Genomic DNA, 25,195 nt, shown 5'->3' with positions numbered 1-25,195 from the left:
TAAATTGCACTATGGTTTGTAATACCCCCCTCTTCACCCCCGCTTTCCTTCTCCACTGTCTAGAGACAGATATAACTGTAAATATTTCTATGAGTTTAGAAGTACGGCTTCACTATGGGATCACTACGCCGGCACTGAGAGGAGGAAGGGAGCAGAAGGAGAACCAGAAGTTGGACCAGAAGGAGAAACGGCAAAAGGCGCTACCAGAGAGGAAAATGTACATTAAAACCTTACAGTATTTTTATTGCATGTCTGTTGAACTTATTACCCCCTTTGAAATGCCCTGTTCATTGCATAGTAATACTTTTTCATGGGAGAGCCCCTCTAAGGTGGCCATAACCGTTAAATTAAAGTTGGCCAAACTCGCTGATTTCAGCAGTACTGGCCAACCATCTAATGCAGGGGTAGGCAACCTCCGGCACTCCAGCTGTTGTGAAACTACAACTCCCAGCATGCATACTTACTCTTCTCTTCCAAAAAATCACATAGAAATGAATGGAGCATGCTGGGAATTGTAGTTTCACAACAACTGGAGTGCCGGAGGTTGCTGATCCCTGATCTAATGTGTTTTAGAAATTCTTTTGGCAGATGTCGGGGAAAAATGGATTGAGCGAGCTGAATTTTCACATGCCATTCTTTTTGCTCTAAGGGGAGCTTACTTTGTCAGCCCCTGAGCTTGTGACGACCCGTTGTCCCTTGCTAAATGCAGAGAGATATCTCCCAAGGAAAGAGAATCATCTTGCTAGAGACATCTTGTGGAAGTGGCTCCCTATGAGTCAAAAAGCTTTGGGACATGACAAGGGAAAACAGCCAAGCCAAATGCCTCCTTTTACTTTGCCATGTCCCAAGTCTTGTTAAAAAGTTGGATTTTTGGATTTTGACTCGTAAGGAGCCACTTCAACAAGGTGGTGCAACCGACATTGTTCTCTTTCCTTGGGAGACACCTCTTCGCATATTGTTTTCCCATGGAGCACTTCCAGTAAACCTCCATACAGGGCTGGTCTCTTTAAGGAGAGCCAGTACCCTATCTAAACTGCATCCCTTACTAAATCAAAGTGTTGAAATCATGAGGAGTGTTGGAGGGTTTCCTGCACATGCCGGTTGGGAGTAGTGTCATTTACCCTGTATGTCTATGTCAAGATACAATGTTCCTTCATGATGTCTCCTTGGCTTTGGTGTTTCCTCACCATTTCTTCTTGGCTATCTTGTGTTTGGACCTTCACTGGTTCTACCTTCGTGTGTGTAGGTCCTCTGCCATAATACCCATTGAGTTTCGGTCATTGCTCTTGCAGTGTTACGATATTTCCTTTACCCTGTTTGCTACATTATTCTCTCATCGTGCCTGCTGGGTGTTCTTGTGCCCTTCTGTGATACGTGTTAGCTTAAAAAAAGAAAAGCGAAGCGAAGAAATTCCTGGCTCCTTAACAGGTTTTGTAATTGGCAATTCTGTTTCGGGAGCAGGTGAGATGTGAATGAGGATTTTTTTTTCGGAGGGAGTTTGCAGTGTGTGGGAGGTGAGAGGTATATAACAGTCGTGAGAGGTTGTTGAAACTCCTCTCTTAAAGAACCCCTATTCATCTTATTTGTCCTCCCCGTCTGTCGTTATGGCTTCTTATAAGTTAGTGCAGATTTTCTATATTTATACACACCCTGGAGAATACATATATATCACTTTCTATCATCATCAGTCCGTCAGTGGCTGGCATTATAAAAACGAGATGTTGCAGAATATAGTAATACTAAGCAAAACTCATCAATGTACAGGCCCAGTTGTAGTTATTGTAAAAAATAAAAAAAAAAGCAATTGTCCATATTTGCATCTCCCACCCTTTACACGTGTCCCACCCGTCCTCCCCATTAAATTGAAACTTTTCTGCCCATGATAAGCCAGCAGCCATAATTATTGACAGACTTGTTAACGTAGTTTTGAGGGTCTCCACTGGTGGTTGGAAGACTGGCACCGTTCTCTGCCATAATCATGTACCAGTTACATTCTCTATAGCATTGAGGAGATCTCTAAAGCACTAGTATTGACCAAACGTGCGGTCAAACATAAGCCGACTCACTGGACTGTGTCCTCCCCAACGTTGGCACTTGAGCCAGGGTGGATGGCTCCTTTTTACGCACCTCGCACACTGACTTTCTGCGAGCCTGTACTCCCCTCATGGCCGTCTTGATCTTTCGCCAACCAAGGTGGTTTAGCTCGGCTAAGTTAAGAAGGACACAGATGCCACTGACAGCAAACATGAAGACCAGGAAGACTGTCTTCTCGGTTGGCCGAGATACATAGCACTCCACCTCCTTTAAGCAAGGGTAGCGGTCGCACTCAAAGATGGGTGGCACACTAAAGCCATAAAGGAAGTATTGTCCTGCAAGGAACCCAATCTCTAAAGCATTCCTGAAGAAGACCTGAATGATGTAGAAGCGGGAAATGCCCTCTTGACGTTTCACCTTGGGGCTTTTTGCTGCTTTCTTGGGAGTGTTCGGGATCTCTTTTACTTCCAAGCAGTCTGGTTCATCCTTGGAGGACAGGTCTGGGTTCTGCATTAAGATCCCATTGATATTTTTCATTCTCCTGTTTTCTCGTGGCAGTTCCTTCTCTAGCAGGGGGTAGAGAAAGGAATATCTCCGGTCCCTCTGCTTTGCAGACTGATGGACAGAGTATGTAATGAAGCAGAGGCTTGGTGTGCACACAAGGATTATCTGGAAGACCCAGTACCGGATGTGGGAGATTGGGAAAGCTCGATCGTAGCAGGCTTGGTTGCAGCCAGGCTGAAGAGTGTTGCACATGAACATAGTCTGCTCGTCTTCGTAGACCGTCTCGCCAACGATGGCCACAATTAATATGCGGAAAATGACCACTACAGTCAGCAGAATCCTACCGGGAAGAGAAGAAGATAATGAGTACTCAACATATGTGGCACTGCATAACCAAAGTCTACAATGTTCCTCTCTTGTCAAGCAGTAGGCTTTGCAAACCCTTACAAAAGTAAAAATTCACCATAAAACTTCTTATGAAAACTTGAAATGATTAGGGAAAATACTTAAAGATTTATAAAAATTTTACTCAAATTAATCCGATAATTAAGCCCCGTGTCAGCATGACCAGTGGCATTGCCTGGGACAATGAGTGGATGTTGAGATTTTTCTTTTGTTCCTGACATAAACACTGCATTTTCTTGCAGCCACCAATAGGGGGAACACGGTGCAAAGAGAATTTTACCAGTGGTTTTTGTATAAATGACAATTTACTGAGCTCCCCCTAGTGGTGGCTTCAGGAAGACAATTTTATATAAACTGTATGAATGAAGCAGCAGATATATATGCCTGCATAGGGAGCTGTATCCATGTACTTACGTAAGGTGTCAATGCATTGAGAAATAAGATGTTCAGAACAAGTGCCATATTTGTCCACGGTGCAAAGAGAATTTTACCAGTGGTTTTTGTATAAATGACAATGTACTGAGCTCCCCCTAGTGGTGGCTTCAGGAAGACAATTTTATATAAACTGTATGAATGAAGCAGCAGATATATGCCTGCATAGGGAGTTGTATCCATGTACTTATGCTAGTTGTAAGGTGTAAATGCATTGAGAAATAAGATGTTCAGAACAAGTGCCATATTTGCCCACTTTTTCCAACATAGAAATAGGATAAAGTGAGTGAGGGTGACTTTTTTTTTTTATTACATTTTTTTATTGAAATGTCTTCCAGTTAATAACAAAAATGGTAAATGCATAAGAAATCTGGGGGTTTGAGGCACACGTAGTGGGTAGAGCCCATACTAAGTTTTGGTATGGGGCCCTATGAGATCTGTGCACACCCCTGCAAATGACAAGTTAAACATGTTCATGGTTAATAAGAATAGTAATAAGAACATCCAGATGGGACCATGTAATTGTCCCGGGACCTCAACCAGCTGGCCCCATAATGGGACGATTGTGGACAGATAGAAGATCAATCCCTTCCCTATGGCGCTACCCTCTCCTTTAGCATGACACAGATTGGGCCGGTCAGAAGTATATTAAAGTTGCTTTATCAGACGCATTTCAAGACTGAATCAGCCTCTTCTCCAGACTGGCTACCCAATCTGCACATGTAGAAATAAGATTACTGAACATTTCTGAATCTGCATAAAGCCTCGTCATTTGCAGAGAATGTATCATTATCATGCGCCCTCATACGTCTTCGTGAAGAGCACTATGTACCGCACAGTCGTTTTGTCATTATAATTGTTGATTTGATTAAAATCTTTAAGTAATCCCGAACGTGAAACCACCCTGGCATATTTTAAATTGAGCACGATTTATCTAGCCGCCTGTGTCTTAAAACAAATGCGCTTATATAATTACCTCTTCCTTTCCATTGCTTCGGCGGCAGGGGATTGCTTTATTAACCCTTGCTCTGCCATCAAACTAATCCAGCGCAGTAAATGAGAGAGTGCAGTGAGGGTGTGCTGTCTGAGAGGAAGACATTCCCTGCAAAACAGCATATGAAAAAGCGGGGGCGACACGCGGTGACACTTGTCAGATTGTGATGTTTCCATAGCCGTAGGACAAGCTGTCAGCTACCGCACCCCCTGACAAATTGGTTGCTACATTGCATTGTACCTTTCAATGTCACAGATGCCATGGAGGCATGTGCAATCATTGTGATATCTTTATGCAGTATGCGTAGCATCTAACCAGTTTCACTGTAAAGGGAAACTCTGCCCAAATTCAGTTTTGGGCAGAATATTTATTTTTAGATATTTCCAACCATCAAATATATACATTCATTGCCAGGACCGCCCATACAGCTACTATGGTGCCCTTGGAGGGCATCCGTCAGCAGATCTGTACCTATGACACTGGCTGACCTGTTACATGTGCGCTTGGCAGCTGAAGACATTTGTGTTGGTCCCATCTTCATATGTGCCCGCATTGCTGAGAAAAACTGATGTTTTAATATATGCAAATGAGCCTCTAGGAGCAACGGGGGCGTTACCATTACACCTAGAGGCTCTGCTCTCTCTGCAACTGCTGCACCTTCTCCACTCCAGCAGTTGCAGAGGAAGTGGAGACTCTAGGTGTAATGGCTACGCCCCCGTTGCTCCTAGAGGCTCATTTGCATATATTAAAACATCATTTTTCTCAGCAATGCGGGCACATATGAACATTGGACCAACACAGATGCCCATTAAGCTGACCATACACTTCAGATAGCTGTAAGCTATTTCTTCTGATGCCCATATACACATGCACAGTGATGGTCAGTTTGCAGTGTTTGCCAGCGAACACATGCGGGCTGCCATCTTTAGTAAGGTAGACTCACCCGTCCGGCGATGCACAGGTAAGCCCTTAAATGTGCCTGTGCCGGGACACGGTCTGAAATCAAATGCAGTCACCGGAAGCAGGCAGTTCCGAGAACAGCCGCCAGGGGCCTTCATCGGGCTGTTCTCGGAACTGCCTGCTCCCGGTGACTGCGTTTGATTTCAGACCGGCTCCCGGCACATTTAAGGGCTTACCTGTGCATCACCGGACGGGTGAATCTACCTTACTAAAGATGGCAGCTCGCATGTGTTCACTGGCAAACACTGCGAACTGACCATCACTGCACATGCATGCTCAGCTTGGCAGTGCATGCATGTATTTTCAACAGGGAGAGGGCAAAATAAGCTTCTGCCAGGCACCTCTGGTTGTTGCCTATTTCCCTTGAGAACAAAAGGATTGGGTATCTTGATTTCCAGCCGATCCTTCTTTCCCCCCCGAGTTAAGAGGCCGCCATACACATTACATGGTCGGTTACAGTAAGTTTTATCCATGTACTTATGCCAGTCGTAAGGTGTAAATGCATTGAGAAATGTGATGTTCAGAACAACATAGAAATTGGATAAAGTGGGTGAGGCGGAGGGTGACTTTTTTTATTACATTTTTTTTATTGAAATGTCTTAGTTAATAACAAAAATGGTTATTAGTGGGCTAGGCCAGCAATAATTTGCCACCATTCGTCCAATGTCCAATGTCATTTTCCCATGGCAATGGAAACCTGCTTCAGACTCCCTACATTTGAAAATAAAAAAGAAAGACATATCTTCGGGGGTTACGCTGCACCCTAATGAGAACTCTGACAAATGTACTATGCCTTTATTAATGTCTATCACAGAATTTTTCAATTGTCTGAATTTTAATAGCTGATTTAATTCCATTAAATATTTGTAGAGAGGAGCTCGGTCTTTCTAACTTCAAAAAATTATTTCATTCTGACTGCATGCAGCCACCACTAGAGGGAGCTACTGTAAATGTATATGAACTGTTACAGCTAGTATTATGTTCCATGGGAAGTGTATAAAACCATATCTGCGTCACGGACGGTAAGTACACTGCTCCCTTGCTCCCCGCTACACTTACCATGGCTGCCAGGACTTTAGCGTCCCGGCAGCCATGGTAACCACTCTGAAAAAGCTAAATGTCGGCTCCGGCAATGCGCCGAAACGACGTTTAGCTTAAGGCCGGATCAATGCCTTCCAATGGGCATTAATTCCGGATCCGGCCTTGCGGCAAGTGTTCCGGATTTTTGGCCGGAGCAAAAAGCGCAGCATGCTGCGGTATTTTCTCCGGCCAACAAACGTTCCGTACCGGAACTGAAGACATCCTGATGCATCCTGAACGGATTTCTCTCCATTCAGAATGCATTAGGATAATCCTGATCAGGATTCTTCCGGCATAGAGCCCCGACGACGGAACTCTATGCCGGAAGACAATAACGCAGGTGTGAAAGAGCCCTAAACCTGTACAGTACCATGCCTCCTCTGTCTTGGACCTCCTTTATGGAAGGTACCTTATTGTACATCATACCTTTATACCTAGGCCTTGGAAACAATGGTTGTATTGTTTAATATATGAATAAGCTCAGAGTCTCATCCAGATGTTGTTAGACCCGGCACATATGTGGTGTCTGTCTCATGAGATCTCCAGACATTCATGTCATGTCTCATTTGTGCTAGAATAGTACACAGCGGTACCTGCACCACCGGATGACGGGGATGTGAGAAGAAGGGACAGAACATTTGTTTCATTTCCCCCTGATTTCATCGGCGTGTATACAATATACATGTATTTTATATTCTGTAGCCTCATGCCTGCTATGTGTATATTCCAGCTGTGCATACTATAATGTAACACGACGGGGGGTCTCTATATATACCATACATACTACTGCCCCTGCATTATACAGTATATAGAATCATTACAGGGTGAATGTGTCAGTGATACCAGAGAAATAGAGTGCCCACAAGTGTCTGGTCTGGGGGCTGCATTTCTTTACGGTCTGTATTTATTTAGGGGGTCTGGAAAGATTTAGTAAGCTGTTTGGTCTGGGAAATGTATTTTGGGGTCTGTATTTAGTGAGTCTGGGCTGGGTTGTGTATTCTGCTTTGTGGTTTAATTAGTTAGTGGGTCTGATCTAGGGTCTGTATTTAGATAGGGAGTCTGGTCTGGGGTCTGTATTTAGTTAGTGGGTCTGATCTGGGGTCTGTATTTAGATAGGGAGTCTGGTCTGGGGTCTGTATTTAGCTAGGGGGGCTGGTCTGGGTTGTGTATTCTGCTCTGAGCTCTGTATTTAGTTAGGGGCTCTAGTCTGGGGTCTTTAGTTAGGGGTTCTGGTCTAGGGGTCTGTATTTAGTTATGGGATCTGGAAAGAGTAAGGTGTTTGGTCTGGGAGCTGTATTTATTTTGGGTTCTGTATTTAGTTAGTGGGTATGGCCTGGGTTATGTATTCTGCCCTGAGGTTTGTATTTAATTAAGAGGTCTGCTCTGGGATCTGTATTTAGTTAGGGGGTCTGGTCTGGGGTCTGTATATAATAGGGGCTTTGGTCTGGGTTGTGTATTCTGCTCTGAAGTCTGTATTTAGTTAGGGGGTCTGGGGTCTGTCATTAGTTAGGGGTGCTGGTCTGGGTTATGTTTTCTGCTCTGGGTCTGTATTTAGTTAGGTGGTCTGGTCTGGGGTCTGTATATAATAGGGGCGTTGGTCTGGGTTGTGTATTCTACTCTGGAGTCTGTCTTTAGTTAGGGGGTCTGGGGTCTGTAATTAGGGGGGCTGGTCTGGGTTATGTTTTCCGCTCTGGGGTCTGTATTTAGTTAGGAGGTCTGGAAAGAGTTAGTAAGGTGTTTGGTCTAGGAACTGTATTTATTTTGGGGTCTGTATTTGATTAGTGGGTTTGGCCTGGGTTGTGTATTCTGCTTAGGGGTCTGTATTTAGTTAGGGCGCCTGGATCTGGGGTAAGTATTTAGTTAGGGTGTCTGGATCTGGGGTCTGTATTTACTTAGGGGGTCTGGTCTGGGGTCTGTATATAATAGGGGCGTTGGTCTAGGTTGTGTATTCTGCTCTGGCGTCTATATTTAGTTAGGGGGTCTGGGGTCTGTAATTAGGGGGGCTTGTCTGAGTTATGTTTTCCACTCTGGGGTCTGTATTTAGTTAGGGGGTCTGGAAAGAGTTAGTAAGGTGTTTGGTCTGAGAGCTGTATTTATTTTGGGGTCTGTATTTGACTAGTGGGTTTGGCCTGGGTTGTGTATTCTGCTTAGGGGTCTGTATTTAGTTAGGGCGCCTGGATCTGGGGTCTGTATTTAGTTAGGGCGCCTGGTCTGGGGTCTGTATTTAGTTAGGGCGCCTGGTCTGGGGTCTGTATTTAGTTATGGGGGCTGGGTTGTGTGTTCTGCTCGAAGCTCTGTATTTAGTCAGGTGGTCAGGTCTGTGGTCTGTATTTAAGGGATCTCAACAAGGTTTGTATTCGTTTTTAAGAATACGGATGGTCTGTATATATTTAGCAGGAGTCTGTATTTGTGTGCACACTTTGCGGTATGCAGCAGCTGAGGCAGTGTTCTCAATCTGCTTAAAGAGACCAGTCCTGTATGGAGACTTATTGGCAATGCTCCATACAAAGAAGTATCTCCCAAGAAAGAGGACCATCTCACCAACACCACCTATTGGAAGTAGATCCCTATGAGTCAAAATCCAATTTTATATCAAAAGATAAAATATGTGTCTCACCCCTTACTAAACGTGGAGTGGTGCTCCAAAATGTTGATTCACCTTAATCAATAATTGTGTTTGAAAAAATATCAGTATAGATGGGCACTCATACACCTGGTACCACCTGGAAGCAATATCAATACACAATTTAATAAGCACTGAATGCAATAATCAATAACCTATAGCATATAAAACCGCTGATAAAATATGGCATAAAAAAATAGCATAAAAAACATAGAAAAAACACTATTGAAAAGCAAAAGTGGTCTGTAGTGTTCCAATGTATTACTAGAACTAGTGCTGACAACTAGCCACCTGGGTAATATAAAGGATCAGCAGACAAAATGTCATACACTATGCAGTAGAAAATCAAGGTCGATCCAGAATGTAACTAAAACCAAGAATCCAGAATTTAGATAATGCCAAGGAATGGATAACAATGTCGCTTATTGAAGATACATCTTACACCATAAAATGAGCACACATGTGGAATCGTGATATCACTTGAAGATAGACGTTTTTGTATCCAAATGTCTAGGGTTGTCTATTGATATATAGTAGTTATTATTGTCCGTGATGGAATAGAGTTGATGATATGGCAATTGTGTAATGCCGATACTCCAATAGAGCTGATATAAATATGTATTCTAACAGTAAACGGTTCTGATTAGTTGCTTGTGAGATCCATTATTGGGTAAATTGTTTATTGTGCTCTGGTCTACAGTGCACAGTGCCGTATTGTCTTCCATATACTATACTCACTGTTTTATGAAGTATATACCGTTTGTGGCGTCCCACGTGGTGGTTAAAATTGTAAACTTACTTCTATTGGTATAGTATAGATAGCGGAGATAGATACTTATCTTTTGAAGACAAAGTTTCCCAGGCGGCTGTAAGGAGATGCGTTGTGCGCTACCCAGTAGGTGCTCAGCATATTCTGTGTCCCGGCAGGTAACTGAGGGACTGTGGGTTGCAGAGTATAGGCAGCGCGCGCTCGGCGTCCCACGTGTCTCGGATCTTTTCTGGTGCGGTGATGGTGAGAATCAAATAGTTAGCGCCTCTTCCTGGATCCGGAGGCTTCGTGCCTTCTCTTATCAGTATTTTTCATGAAACGCTTCACTAATCTTTGGATATAGGGTTATGAATCATATATATGCTTAACCCTTTCGTGACCAAGGGTCATTGATGCCCTAATGTCCAGGTCAAAATTTACAAATCTGACATGCGTCACTTTATGTGGTAATAGCTTTGGAACACTTTTACTTATCCAAACCATTCTGAGATTGTTTTCTCGTGACATATTGTACTTCATGATAGTCATATATTTGAGTCAATATATTTCACCTTTAATTATGAAAAAATCCAAAATGTACCCAAAATTTTGAAAAATTCACAATTTTACAAATTTCAATTTCTCTGCTTCTAAAACAGAAAGTCATATCTAATAAAATATTTATTACTTAACATTTCCCATATGTCTACTTTATGTTGGCATCATTTTGGAAATGTCATTTTATTTTTTTAGGACGTTAGAAGGCTTAGAAGTTTAGAAGCAATTCTTAAAATTTTTAAGAAAATTTCCAAAACCCACTTTATAAGGACCAGTTCAGGTCTGAAGTCACTTTGTGGGGCCTACATAGTGGATACCCCCATAAATGACCCCATTGCAAAAACTACACCCCTCAAGTTACTCAAAACTGATTTTACAAACTTTTTTAACCCTTTAGGTGTTCCACAAGAATTAAAGGAAAATGGAGATGAAATTTCTAAATTTCACATTTTTGGCAGATTTTCCATTTTATTGCATTTTTTTATTTAACACATTGAGGGTTAACAGCCAAACAAAACTCAATATTTATTACCCTGATTCCGCGGTTTACAGAAACACCCCACATGTGGTCGTAAACTGCTGTACGGGCACACGGCAGGGCGCAGAAGGAAAGGAATGCCATACGGTTTTTGGAAGGCAGATTTTGCTGGATTGGTTTTCTGAACGCCATATGTTTTTTATTTTTCTGCCGATCGTCTTGTGCAAGGCCTCGTTTTTTGCAGAAAGTGTTGAGGTTTTAATTGGTACCATTTTTGGGTACATAGGATTTTTTGATCATTCATTATTACACTTTATATGGCAAGGTGACCAAAAAATTGGCTGTTTTGGAACAGCTTTCATTTATTTATTTTTACAGCGTTCATCTGAGGAGTTAGGTCATGTGATAGTTTTATAGAGAAGATCGTTACGGACGTGGCAATACCTAATATGTATACTTTTTCTTATTTATTTAAGTTTTACACAATAATAGCATTTCTGAAACCAAAAAAATTATGTTTTAGTGTCTCCATAGTCTGAGAGCCATAGCTTTTATATTTTTTGGGCGATTGTCTTAAATAGGGTATCATGTTTTGCGGGATGAGGTGACGGTTTAATTGGTACTATTTTGGGGGTCATAAGCCTTTTTTATCGCTTGCTGTTGCACTATTTGTGATGTAAGGTGACAAAAATAGCTTTTTTTGGCACAGTTTTTTTTATTTTTTTTTAATAGTGTTTATCGGACTGGGTCTATAATGTGATATATTTATAGAGACGGTCGTTACGGACGCGGTGACACCTAATTTGTGTATTTTATTTATTTATTTTTTTTATAGGAAAAGGCAATTTCTTTTTTTAATTTACATTTTTATTTATTTATTTTTCATTTTTATTATTTTCACTTTCCTTTTTTATCAAGTCCCTCTTGGATCATGAAGATCCAATGGGGCTGATGGCTGTACTATACTTTGCAATGCTCTTGCATTGCAAAGTATAATACTATTAGATGCCCTGTAGGTGGCAGCACCAGATGCCTTTGCCATGGCAACCGGACGCCTTTGCAAAGCGTCCGGTTGCCATGGCAACCATCGGGCGCTGCTATCAGCGCTGCAGCCCCGATGGTTCAGAGAGGGAGCTCCCTCCCTCTATTAACCCCATGGATGCTGCAACCGCAGCATCTATGGGGTTACAGCAGAGTGTCAGCATAGAGCTGACACTCGCTGCTGATGGCGGCGGCTCAGGAATGGAGCCGCCGCCATCACACACAGCGGGGGCACAGGATCGGGGGCAGCGCTGGAATGGGGGGGGGGTTGTATTGGGGTACGGCGGCTAACCTTGAGGGTGAGGGAGGCTGGGGCAGGAGGGGCGGGGAGACAGCATGGGGCGGACCGCATCAGGGAGGGACTACATAAATATGGACGGGGAAACTACTTCATCAGGGGCAGGCGCGCACAGGGGGGTGTTGGAGGAGCACAGATAGGGGGGCACAGGAAAGGGGCACAGATTGGGGGCCACAGAGACACTACCTGATTTCAGGCTGTGATCTGCAGAGCGCAGATCAGAGCCTGAAACCGGCATTTTTTCCACTGCCGCGATCCGATTGGTTAGTCTGCACAGACTAACCAATCGGATCGATTGTCGGCAAGGGGCCACTCTGATTGGTCCCTTGCCGGCATTACTGAACTGTATGCTGTCCGTGACAGCAGCAGTGCGGGGGCAGAAGCTTTAATCCAAGCGCTTTGCAGCGCTTGGATTAAAGAACTGTCTTGACGTTTATAGACGTGATAGCTGCACGGGGCATGTGCAGCTATCACGTATATATACAGATTGCAGTCGGGAAAGGGTTAATGTCTATAACTCCTATGGATGTGCAAGTGTATAAAGAACGCCATACGCGTTTCGGAGTGTCACCTTACTTCTTCATCACTTCATCAGTGGCTACACTTGCGCAAAATGACTGCCAGTTTTATGTCCTTAATTTTCAGACTGTTTGGAAAAGCTGGACCGGATTCGGGAATGCAAAGACGCATATTTAATTACATTGCGGTTCCTATGCGATTATTATGCGTTTTTTTGGATGCTAGTGCGTCTTTTGGTGTTTAACATTTTTGATAAATTAGTTAATGAAACATACTTTGCTTTTCTTGGAAATCAATCAAAACACATAATAGGTTAAACAAGACATATACACTCACCTAAAGAATTATTAGGAACACCATACTAATACGGTGTTGGACCCCCTTTTGCCTTCAGAACTGCCTTAATTCTATGTGGCATTGATTCAACAAGGTGCTGATAGCATTCTTTAGAAATGTTGGTCCATATTGATAGGATAGCATCTTGCACTTGATGGAGATTTGAGGGATGCACATCCAGGGCACGAAGTTCCCGTTCCACCACATCCCAAAGATGCTCTATTGGGTTGAGATCTGGTGACTGTGGGGGCCATTTTAGTACAGTGAACTCATTGTCATGTTCAAGAAACCAATTTGAAATGATTCGAGCTTTGTGACATGGTGCATTATCCTGCTGGAAGTAGCCATCAGAGGATGGATACATGTTCTCAATCTGTTTACGCCAAATTCGGACTCTACCTTTTGAATGTCTCAACAGAAATCGAGACTCATCAGACCAGGCAACATTTTTCCAGTCTTCAACAGTCCAATTTTGGTGAGCTCGTGCAAATTGTAGCCTCTTTTTCCTATTTGTAGTGGAGATGAGTGGTACCCGGTGGGGTCTTCTGCTGTTGTAGCCCATCCGCCTGAAGGTTGTGCGTGTTGTGGCTTCACAAATGCTTTGCTGCATACCTCGGTTGTAACGAGTGGTTATTTCAGTCAACGTTGCTCTTCTATCAGCTTGAATCAGTCGGCCCATTCTCCTCTGACCTCTAGCATCCACAAGGCATTTTCGCCCACAGGACTGCCGCATATTGGATGTTTTTCCCTTTTCACAGCATTCTTTGTAAACTCTAGAAATGGTTGTGCGTGAAAATCCCAGTAACTGAGCAGATTGTGAAATACTCAGACCGGCCCGTCTGGCCCCCAACAACCATGCCATGCTCAAAATTGCTTAAATCACCTTTCTTTCCCATTCTGACATTCAGTTTGGAGTTCAGGAGATTGTCTTGACCAGGACCACCCCCCTAAATGTATTGAAGCAACTGCCATGTGATTGGTTGACTAGATAATGGCATTAATGAGAAATAAAACAGGTGTTCCTATTAATTCTTTAGGTGAGTGTATAAAATATATGAAATATAACATAATCATATAAATAAAATATAATGATTCGTTCCCGATGTTTATTTCAGGGAAAAAGAGGGAAATAGATCTTAGTGTATTGTGTTGGTTTTTCATTCTTCTACGAAAATATAATTAAAGTAAATGTATTCAGGGTATGGCCAATCCTCCAATGATGTTCTATTTGTTCTAGTGCAGCAAAGGTAAGTACCTTTGGGTCTTTGTTATGAACTAGTTTAAAGTGTCTAGACAGAGAATGTTTCTCATATCCATTCTTAATGTTTGTTATATGTAACTTTAAGGGATCTTTTATTCCTTCCAATGTATTGTTTAGAACACGGGCATTGAATGATATAAATAACATTGGAGGAATTACATGTTAGAAAATATTTTATATTGAAAGTGAAGGAATTTTGTGTCGAATTGATTCTATTTTTATTTTTATTTTTTTGGAATGATGTGTTTCTGCAATTAATACATCTTTCGCATCTGTGGAAACCACTCATATTTAGCCACTTATGTATGGATTGATTGTTCTTTTTAGGATATTTAATGGAGGGGGCTATCTTTAATCCCAGATTCAGGGCCTTCATATAAACAATTTGCGGTAAGTCAGGTATTGTAGATCCTATTAGTTTATCTTTTTGAATGTAGTGCCAATGTTTTTTCATAATGCGTTCAATTGTCTTGAATTGTGCGTTATAAGGCACGATTATACAGGGTTTCTCTTCTTCTTGTTTTTTGTTCATTTTATCTGAATCTGTTGCAAAGAAGGTTGTTCTGTCCTTCTCTTTTACTTTTTGTAACGCATTATATAACGATTTTTCTGGATATTTTTTTGTCTTAAATTGTTCCCTCATTTGAATGGCTTCTTCCTCAAATTTTTCATTGTTGGTACAATTTCTTTTAATTCGACGAAATTGAATGTTAATTAGCCATCTGGGTAAATGGCAGCTTGAAAACAGAATAAAACTATTCCAATGTAGTGGAGTTCCCACTGTGCCATGAATAAATTGGCATAGCTGGGGGCAAATCTAGTGCCCATGGCAGTACCGCCAGTTTGAAGGTAATAGTCTTTCTCAAAATAAAAATAGTTGTGGGTCAGTATATAATTTACACCCTCTATCAGAAATTGTATTTGTTTCTCCCCGAAATCTCCACTGAATTCCAGTTGAGGCTTCATCACTGCCATTCCCTGATTATGATCAATAATAGTGTAGAGTGATTGGGCATCTAATGTTCCAATTATCCAGTGGGGTTGTACTTTCAAATTTTCAAAAATTTTGATAATTTGCGTTGTGTCCTTAAAGGAAATCTGTCACCAGGTTTGAGCATATTAAGCTGTCACCATTGCCATGCACAATAAACTACCTTATTTTCTGCAGTGGTCTTCTTTCTTCTCTTCATGGTTTAATTCTGATATGCAAAAGAACCTTTAAGGTGCCCGGAGGGGCGTTATTCTTCATCTCTTGAGCCCAGTAACGCCCCCTGCAGTGCCCATCCCGCCTTAATTTCGAGCCCAAGCACGCTTACTCATTATGAAATATCGTCCCACAGCCGAGGTGAACGGCGCCGCCCCCTCCGCTGCGTCAACTAATACATTCAAGTAGTTTTGTGTTTGTAATTGTTTGATCGCACATATCTCCTGTTTTGTTAAATTATTTCCGTATGAATCAGTTCTGTATGTTTGGTCTATTCATCCATATATTTTTTAGCATTTGATGTCACGGGTACATCGCCAGAATGTGAAGAGCAGAATCCAGACGGATCTGTGACTTTGGCAGTCTTTTACCAGATGGATTGAATGCCGATCTTGACGGGGTTCTCTAATCCATTGGGTGGGTGCCCCCTACCGACGAGGGATCGCAGTCAGGCTGTTTCCCTTCTCGGTGGTGGGCCCCCATCCCCTACACTTCGGGCGAACACATTCAACCTCGTTTGGATTGGCCATACCCTGAATACATTTACTTTAATTATATTTTCGTAGAAGAATGGAAAACCAACACAATACACTAAGATCTATTTCTCCTCTTTTTCCCTGAAATAAACATCGGGAACGGATCATTATATTTTATTTATATGATTATGTTATATTTCATATATTTTATATATGTCTTGTATAACCTTTTATGTGTTTTGATTGATTTCCAAGAAAAGCAAAGTATGTTTTATTAACTAATTTATCAGAAATGTTCTATAGTTGACTCAAATGTTACACACCAAAAAACGCACTAGCATCCAAAAAACCGCATAAGAACCGCAATGTCATTAAATATGCGTCTTTGCATTCCTGAATCCGGTCCAGCTTTTCCAAACTGTCTGAAAATTAAGGACATAAAACCGGCAGTCATTTTGCGCAAGTGTAGCCACTGATGAAGAAGTAAGGTGACACTCCGAAACGCGTATGGCGTTCTTTATACACTTGCACATCCATAGGAGTTATGGCCATTAATCATAGATATGATTCATAACCCTATATCCAAATATTAGCGAAGCCTTTCATGGAAAATACTGATAAGAGAAGGCACGAAGCCTCCGGATCCAGGAAGAGGCGCTAACTATTTGATTCTCACCATCACCGCGGCAGAAAAGATCCGAGACACGTGGGACGCCGAGCGCGCGCTGCCTATACTCTGCAACCCACAGTCCCTCAGTTACCTGCCGGGACACAGAATATGCTGAGCACCTACTGGGTAGCGCACAACGCATCTCCTTACAGCCGCCTGGGAAACTTTGTCTTCAAAAGATAAGTATCTATCTCCGCTATCTATACTATACCAATAGAAGTAAGTTTACCATTTTAACCACCACGTGGGTCGCCACAAACGGTATATACTTCATAAAACAGTGAGTATAGTATATGGAAGACAATACGGCACTGTGCACTGTAGACCAGAGCACAATAAACAATTCACCCAATAATGGATCTCACAAGCAACTAATCAGAACCGTTTACTGTTAGAATACATATTTATATCAGCTCTATTGGAGTATCGGCATTACACAATTGCCATATCATCAACTCTATTCCATCACGGACAATAATAACTACTATATATCAATAGACAACCCTAGACATTTGGATACAAAAACGTCTATCTTCAAGTGATATCACGATTCCACATGTGTGCTCATTTTATGGTGTAAGATGTATCTTCAAAAAGCGACATTGTTATCCATTCCTTGGCATTATCTAAATTCTGGATTCTTGGTTTTAGTTAAATTCTGGATCGACCTCGATATTCTACTGCATAGTGTATGACATTTTGTCTGCTGATCCTTTATATTACCCAGGTGGCTAGTTGTCAGCACTAGTTCTAGTAATACATCGGAACACTACAGACCACTTTTGCTTTTCAATAGTGTTTTATCTATGTTTTTTATGGTATTTTTTTTATGCCATATTTTATTGATTATCGCATTCAGTGCTTATTAAATTGTGTATTGATATTGCTTCCAGGTGGTACCAGGTGTATGAGTGCCCATCTATACTGATATTTTTTTCAAACACAATTTTATATCAAGCCTTTGGATTTGGGAATATAGCCAAGCCAGATATCCATCCGTTTTGGGGTGCATCAGTATGGAGTAGGATTCTGGCTAGCTTAGTGCGATGACTTGGAAGCAGCTTAGCCAGGGTGCTGAATCTCCTTAAAGAGACCAGTTCTGTATGCAGACTTACTGGCAATGCACCATGGGAAATGAATATGCAAAGAGGTATCTTCCAAAAAAAGAGAACCATCTCGCCAGCTCCACATGTTGGAAGTGGCTTCCTATGCAGAAGGAAAGTCCAATGTATCCGTGGGCCCCACTCACCCAACAGTCATTTTGGCCTCCATCTTTGGTAAACCTCTATGGATTAGTGTTGTGACGTATGGTGCTGGAAGTAAACCTAGGGATATCCTCCCAACGTATACCTCTAACGTACACAGCTTGAATGTAGCCTTAGGGGGTCTTGTTTATGGTCTGCATTAGTTTACGGGGTCTTATCTAAGGTCTGCATTCATTTTGTGGAGTGATGACGGGGGTCATATGTACTTCTCCATAATTTAAATACCCTATGTTGTCGGTGTAACCTATATAAATAGGCGCCACATACGGGCACTTTTCAGAAACTCCCTGCTGTCAACGCCCCATGTCGGATATTTCCAGCTAGCCCTCATATGTAAGATATATACATCGCTAAGAGCTCACATAGTCTACAGTGTGAAGTACAGCCAGTGCACAACAGATGGGGCTTTGATGTGTCTCATATATTATAAAACAGCAGGAATACGAGGCCGCGGTCTGCAGTTCTGTCATGCAGAGAGCAATGGTCTGCGTGCAGCTCGGAGCAGATGGAAAGGCTGGTCACACATGTGCCAGCCTGCACCACAGGGCTCTAGACGCGCACTCAGGCAAACAATGGCCTGGAGTGCACAATGCCCTAGCAGGATGTTCCTCTTTTCTTCTACAGGCTTAGACCTTGCACGAAGGCGCAGCAAACAGCTGATATCTAAAAGAGTTACTGCTCTTGACACAACTCAGGTACAACTAGACATACACTGGGGCAGGTTTCCTAACCCTTCTAATGTGTAGACAGGGCCGGCGCAACCATATAGGCGAACTAGGCGTTCGCCTAGGGCGCCGGCCTGCTGGGGGCGCCCTGGTGGGCTCCCCCTGACTGGGGCTGTAGCCCTGGGTGAGCGGCTCTTGAGCCGCCCCCAGCGCCGTTACAGGGGGCCAGGAGGTGAAGGTCCTTCTTAAATATGGCAGAGCAGGGATCTGCTTACCCTGATGGCAGGTGCCTGCTCTGCCAGTAAATTACCGGAGGAGAGGAGGCGGGCGGTAAGGGAGGCTGTTCTAGCAGCTCCCCACTCCTCCCTCGCGCGCCCTCTGTGATGCCGCAATATGACGTCATTCCGGCCCAGGCATACTAAACGGCGCGCTGGAGGACTGAGGAGCTGGACCCCAGGGAGGTGAGTGTTTAAGTGTTTGACTGAGTGTCTGCCTGTGTATTTATGTCAGTGAGTGAGTGTATGTGTGTGTGTATTTCTGTCAGTAAATGTATGTGTGTATGTCAGTGAGTGTATGTCAGTGAGTGTGTATGTCTGTCGGTCAGTAAGTGTCTGTGTGTTTGTCAGTGAGTATATATGTGTGTTTGCCTGCCAGTGAGTGAGTGTCTGTCAGTGAGTTTCCGTGTGTGTTTCAGTGGGTAGGTGTATGTCTGTCAGTGAGTGAGTGTGTGTCTGTCTGTCAGTGAGTGTATGTGTGTCTGTCAGTGAGTGTATGTCTGTCTGTCAGTGAGTTTCTGTTTACGTCATTCAGTGAGTGTCTGAGTGTGTCTGTCTGTCAGTGAGTGTGTCTGTCTGTCAGTGAGTGTGTCTGTCTGTCAGTGAGTGTATGTGTGCCTGTCTGTTAGTGTGTGTGTCTGTCAGTGAGTGAGTGACATGAGGGGGCGGCAAAATGGATCTTTGCCTAGGGTGGCAAAAATCCTTGCACCGGCCCTGGGTGTAGACTCAGTAAATTTAGTCTAGACAGTCTAAAGCGCTTTTAGACTGTCTAGTCCAGGCCCTCATCAACCTCTGGCACTCCAGCTGTTGTGAAACTACAACTCCCAGCAGGCTGTTCTTGGAACTTCCAGAAAAGCGAATGGAGCATGATAAAAATGTAGTGCTGAAGATTGCTGACCCTTGGTCTCGCCTAAGTTTACACCGCCTGCTAGTTGATTTTATGAACGAATTGTGCTCCGAAATTTTGCACATTTATCACACACATCGTCTCATCAAAAACCACTCCCTAGTTCAGTAGGTCGTGCCAATTTCCCGCTAATCCGTTCAGTCATAGAATTCAATTCAAGGAGTAATCCCATCTCATAAAGTTATGGCATAATTGTAGGATATGCTTTTAAGAATCCTGTGGTCTTACCTCTGGGTCCCCTGAGAATTAAAGGGGTTGTTCCATGAAAAATATTCTACTTAAGCACCTGGATCTGAATATTATTAGAATAAATTTAGTATAGCCAATGACTTATTCAATAAAAACTGATCTGTATAGCACCACCTGCTGTTTGTTCTCTTTGTAATTTCTCTGTCCACCTCAGTGAGGTGGACGCACATGCCCAATTCCATCCTTCAGCTGCTACCAGCCTTATTTTTACTCTTAGAAGCTGTGATACTTATAGGGAGAGAGCTAGAGCACAAATGACATGCCCCTGGGCGCAGGGGGAGACAAGCTGCCGGCCTGAACGAGATCTAGCGGAGCAACTGAAACAATGAATGGGGAAATCTCTGGATCCATGTGAGGTACAGGACTGGTTCTAGCTTTGTTAGAAAAAGACTGGTATGCACTATATGATGTCTGATTCTCACTTGTTTACATTAATCATGGGATAACCCTTTTAAGGGGCCACATCACAGGTCCATTCAAGTAAATGGGGCCAACAGCATAGCCAGGGATAAATTTGAAGGTGACGTTGTGCAGAATCGATAATGCTGAAGTGCATTCACTATGGGCATGGCAAGTGTACATAATATACATACTAGGGCATTGCTGAATATCTACTGTACTTTATCTCAGATGATTTGTGAAATTGTTGATATTGTCAACCTAAACATATAGGAAGCATGCAGTCACACTTGATCCGTGGTGTGGTGCCTGAAGATACCCTGATGCCTCTTTGCCTGTAAGAAGACACCAATAGATTTCCATCAACAGTTTGCCAACCACAGAAAAAGCTCATCTTAAAATGAAGTGCCAGCAAAATACATATATATATATATATTAGTGTTGAGCAAATCGAAGCATCCGAAGTGGAATTCGATGCAAAGTTTAGGTAAAATTAGATTCTCCACGAAGTAGAATTTCCTTGCGCTTTGTGGTAACGAATTATTTTCCCTACAATGGCTGCTAGAGTTGTCTTAGAAAGAAGGGGAAAAAAATACCACAACCACTTGCTCACGCAGTGGCAGTCCGCTCCTCTCTTGAGAAGAGAGGACCCGCCAAAGGACCTACGCTGAGCTCCCAGGGTGATCACATGGTGACGGTCCTTCGGCAGCTCGTTTCCACTCAAGAGAGGAGCGGACTGCCTCTGGGGATGAGGTGAGTGATTTAAAAAAATATATATTTAAACTCAAAAGGCCATATTGCACTAGCATATTACAGTTTTTAACGGGTGCACTTCTGTCTAAGCAGCCGTTAAAAACAGTCTCATTGATTGATAGGCTGAATAGGGTTTCAACATAGCAATTCGTGACAAATGAATTTGTAACTAATCAAATTTCTTGTCAAACTTCGGAGAAGCTGCCAAATCAATTTTTCAAAACTTCTCTAATAATATTCAGTACAGACCAAAAGTTTGGACACACCTTCTCATTCAAAGAGTTTTCTTTATTTTCATGACTATGAAGGCATCAAAACTATAAATTAACACATGTGGAATTATATACATAACAAACAAGTGTGAAACAACTGAAAATATGTCATATTCTAAGTTCTTCAAAGTAGCCACCTTTTGCTTTAATTACTGCTTTGCACACTCTTGGCATTCTCTTGATGAGCTTCAAGAGGTAGTCCCCTGAAATGGTCTTCCAACAGTCTTGAAGGAGTTCCCAGAGATGCTTAGCACTTGTTAGCCCTTTTGCCTTCAGGTCCGGTGATTGTGGAGGCCAGGTCATCTGGCGCAGCACCCCATCACTCTCCTTCATGGTCAAATAGCCCTTACTTTCAAAGTTTTCCCAATTTTTCGCCTGACTGACTGACCTTCATTTCTTAAAGTAATGATAGCCACTCGTTTTTCTTTACTTAGCTGCTTTTTTCTTGCCATAATACAAATTCTAATAGTCTATTCAGTAGGACTATCAGCTGTGTATCCACCTGACTTCTCCTCAACGCAACTGATGGTCCCAACCCCATTTGTAAGGCAAGAAATCCCACTTATTAAACCTGACAGGGCACACCTGTGAAGTGAAAACCATTTCAGGGGACTACCTCTTGAAGCTCATCAAGAGAATGCCAAGAGTGTGCAAAGCAGTAATCAAAGCAAAAGGTGGCTACTTTGAAGAACCTAGAATATGACATATTTTCAGTTGTTTCACACTTGTTTGTTATGTATATAATTCCACATGTGTTAATTCATAGTTTTGATGCCTTCAGTGTGAATCTACAATTTTCATAGTCATGAAAATAAAGAAAACTCTTTGAATGAGAAGGTGTGTCCAAACTTTTGGTCTGTACTGTGTATATATATATATATATATATATATATATTCTTTACAAAATCTTTCGGCTTCCTTTTATGTCCAAGTATGAAAACTTCTTAAAGGTTAATTTGAAGGATACGGTGCTCAAAAAGTGATCAGACGTACCCCCTGACCTCCAAGAACCGGATCATTTATAGTCATCATACAAGCATTAGGCATTTGACCTAATAAACATGACAGGGCTTAGTTGACGGATTACATAATTGGAAGAAAACAGATTAGAGCTGAACAGATAGATTATAATGGATTTAACATATTCTCTTGTAATAGACGTTATGCAGATACCCTTTGCCGTTTTCTAGTGTCCCAATGGATCTGCTTTTAAAAGGGGACTTTTAGGCAAGTTCATTGGACACATTGAAAACATGAGTGGGGTCTGGCCACTGGGACCTCATTGCTGTCATGGGATACCCCATAAGTGCCTTAGTTTGGAATGCTTCCCAGGTTACCTGTTATAGAGACTGACCTCAAGGTACCAGCCACAAATGCCCTCATGTAGGGCCTTTAAATACCACCAATGTGCCTGCCATAGAATTGGCTCCCAGAAAACTCCAGATGGCCAACCACTGATGATTTTATTGAAATGCTACCATGGTAGATGCCCCCAAAAATGCAATAAACAGGGTCCCCCAACCCACTTCCTCAGTTGACGTTGTCATACAACATGCCATTGAGGGAGCTACGTCCAACAACAGATTTCTTTCTCCCTCCTATAAAAATTATACATTTTTTAAACTTTATTGTGATGGTGGCCAGCTGGCCTCACAAGGTTCTAACTTTTTTATATTCCAGAACGAATTGTTTTCATTCTCCCTATGGAATTATCTAATAGACAGAGAGCTTGTAAAGCTCCTGACCACGGTGAAGACCACGGCTTTTGGAAATCTGGAATTCTACATGCAAACCTGGAATGTCGTCATAAAGGGTTAATTATGGGAATAGCATAAGCTGTCACTGGGTCCTCCTCAGCATCTTGTGAAGGTGCCAGCACGTGGTGAGACTTCTAGCGCTAGTTGGATGCAATGCCTTCGAGGTGTTAATGAGCTAAAAGCTATTGTTAGCAAGTTCCACCACCTCCTGTATGCCATCATGAACCTTGGGGACTAGGGAAACAGCAGAGTCTGCCAACCCGGCAGCATCCACTAGTGGACAGTTTCCCAAGCTCTAGTGTGTCCATCAGCTGTAACGTGTTCATAGGCAGGACACTACCCAAAATTACATTTCCCTCGAGAGGTATATTAGAGGTGGCTCCTGTATAGCTCATATAGAGAGGTGGTCTCTAGCAAGAAGGTTGGATAAAGATGCACTGATGGTAAAAGAGCTCATTTGATCAGTTCTTTGAAGGACTCTAGGGATTACCTCTCTCCAGTTGTGGCATATGGATCTGATGGAGAACAGTGAATCCCCACTAAAGACTGGTGCACCCATACACAGATGTAGACTGCACCCATAGAAGTAGAGGGCCCTGTGCCAAGCTGCTTGTCCTTTAAGTGTTACATTTTGGAAGCAGGAACTTAGATGGGGTAATGTTTGGCCCATCTCAATACCGCCTCTCTCTGTTCTATGGATCTCAGGGGCAGGAGTACTCATATCACCTAAGCAGTAGCACATAGGCCCTGCAGAACAGGGCCCATCCAGCAGTATAATTTAAAGCTCCTGGGTGAAAAATATGTAGCAGGGCCCCAAATGTACCGTGTGCCATTCATAATACTGGCAGTTATTTTGGCCCTCCTCAGGCACCAGTTGCGACTGCTATCTGTGCTGCCAGTGTCTGACTGTACAGTGACACACACCAACTGGTAACACCCAGCTGGACCTTCTTTGCAAAATGCTAGTAATTCATTCATAACTTCTCGCAGAAATAATAAAGAAATGGCACATCGTAGAATCAAAAAAATAGATGCTCTATTTACATGGGGAATGCAAGTAGTTACTTAAAAGGGTTCTCCAGGAATTATGAAAAATGAAAATACTTAAATATTACTTTATGATATATACACTGACCAAAAATATAAACGCAACACTTTCGGTTTTGCTCCCATTTTGCATGAGCTGAACTCAAAGATCTGAAACATTTTCTACATACACAAAAGACCCATTACTCTCAAATATTGTTCAAAAATCCGTGTTAGTGAGCGCTTCTCCTTTGCCGAGATAATCCATCCCACCTCACAGGTGCGGCATATCAAGGTGCTGATTAGACAGCATGAATATTGCACAGGTGTGCCTTAGACTGCCCACAATACAAGGCCACTGTGAAATGTGCACAGTTTTGCCTTACTGGGGGAGAGGTCAGAAAACCAGTCAGTATCTGGTGTGGCCACCATTTGCCTCACGCAGTGCAAAACATCTCCGTCGCATAGAGTTGATCAGGTTGTTGATTGTGGCCTGTGGAATCTTGGTCCACTCCTCTTCAATAGCTGTGCGAAGTTGCAGAATATTGGCAGGAACTGGAACACGCTGTCGTATACGCCGATCCAGAGCATCCCAAACATGCTCAATGGGTGACATGTCCGGTGAGTATGCTGGCCATGCAAGAACTGGGATGTTTTCAGCTTCCAGGAATTGTGTACAGATCCTTGCAATATGGGGCCGTGCATTATCCTGCTGCCACATGAGGTGATGGTCGTGGATGAATGGCACAACAATGGGCCTCAGGATCTCGTCACGGTATCTCTGTGCATTCAAAATGCCATCAATAAAATGCACCTGTGTTCGTTGTCAATAATATACACCTGCCCATACCATAACCCCACCGCCACCATGGGCCACTCGATCCACAGCGTTGACGTCAGCAAACCGCTCACACACACGATGCCACACACGCTGTCTGCCATCTGCCCTGAATAGTGAAAACCGGGACTTATCCGTGAACAGAACGCCTCTCCAACGTGCCAGACG

General features: G+C 42.8%; 1 protein-coding gene across 1 annotated transcript in view; it reads right to left on the bottom strand.

Annotated features, from left to right (window-relative positions):
• Positions 1 to 2,046: 2,046 nt before the first annotated feature.
• Positions 2,047 to 25,195, bottom strand: part of LOC120977355 (gap junction delta-2 protein-like) — a 38,334-nt gene continuing 15,185 nt past the window's right edge. The window contains exon 2 of the mRNA XM_040405275.1: positions 2,047 to 2,878. Within this exon, the coding sequence (XP_040261209.1) occupies positions 2,047 to 2,878 (832 nt within the window). The remainder of the gene's footprint in view (positions 2,879 to 25,195) is intronic.

The sequence above is a fragment of the Bufo bufo genome, chromosome 8, assembly GCF_905171765.1.
Source record: "Bufo bufo chromosome 8, aBufBuf1.1, whole genome shotgun sequence".
Lineage (NCBI taxonomy): Eukaryota > Metazoa > Chordata > Amphibia > Anura > Bufonidae > Bufo > Bufo bufo.
The sequence above is the reverse complement of the archived record's forward strand: the minus strand, read 5'-3'. Positions and strand labels throughout refer to the sequence as shown.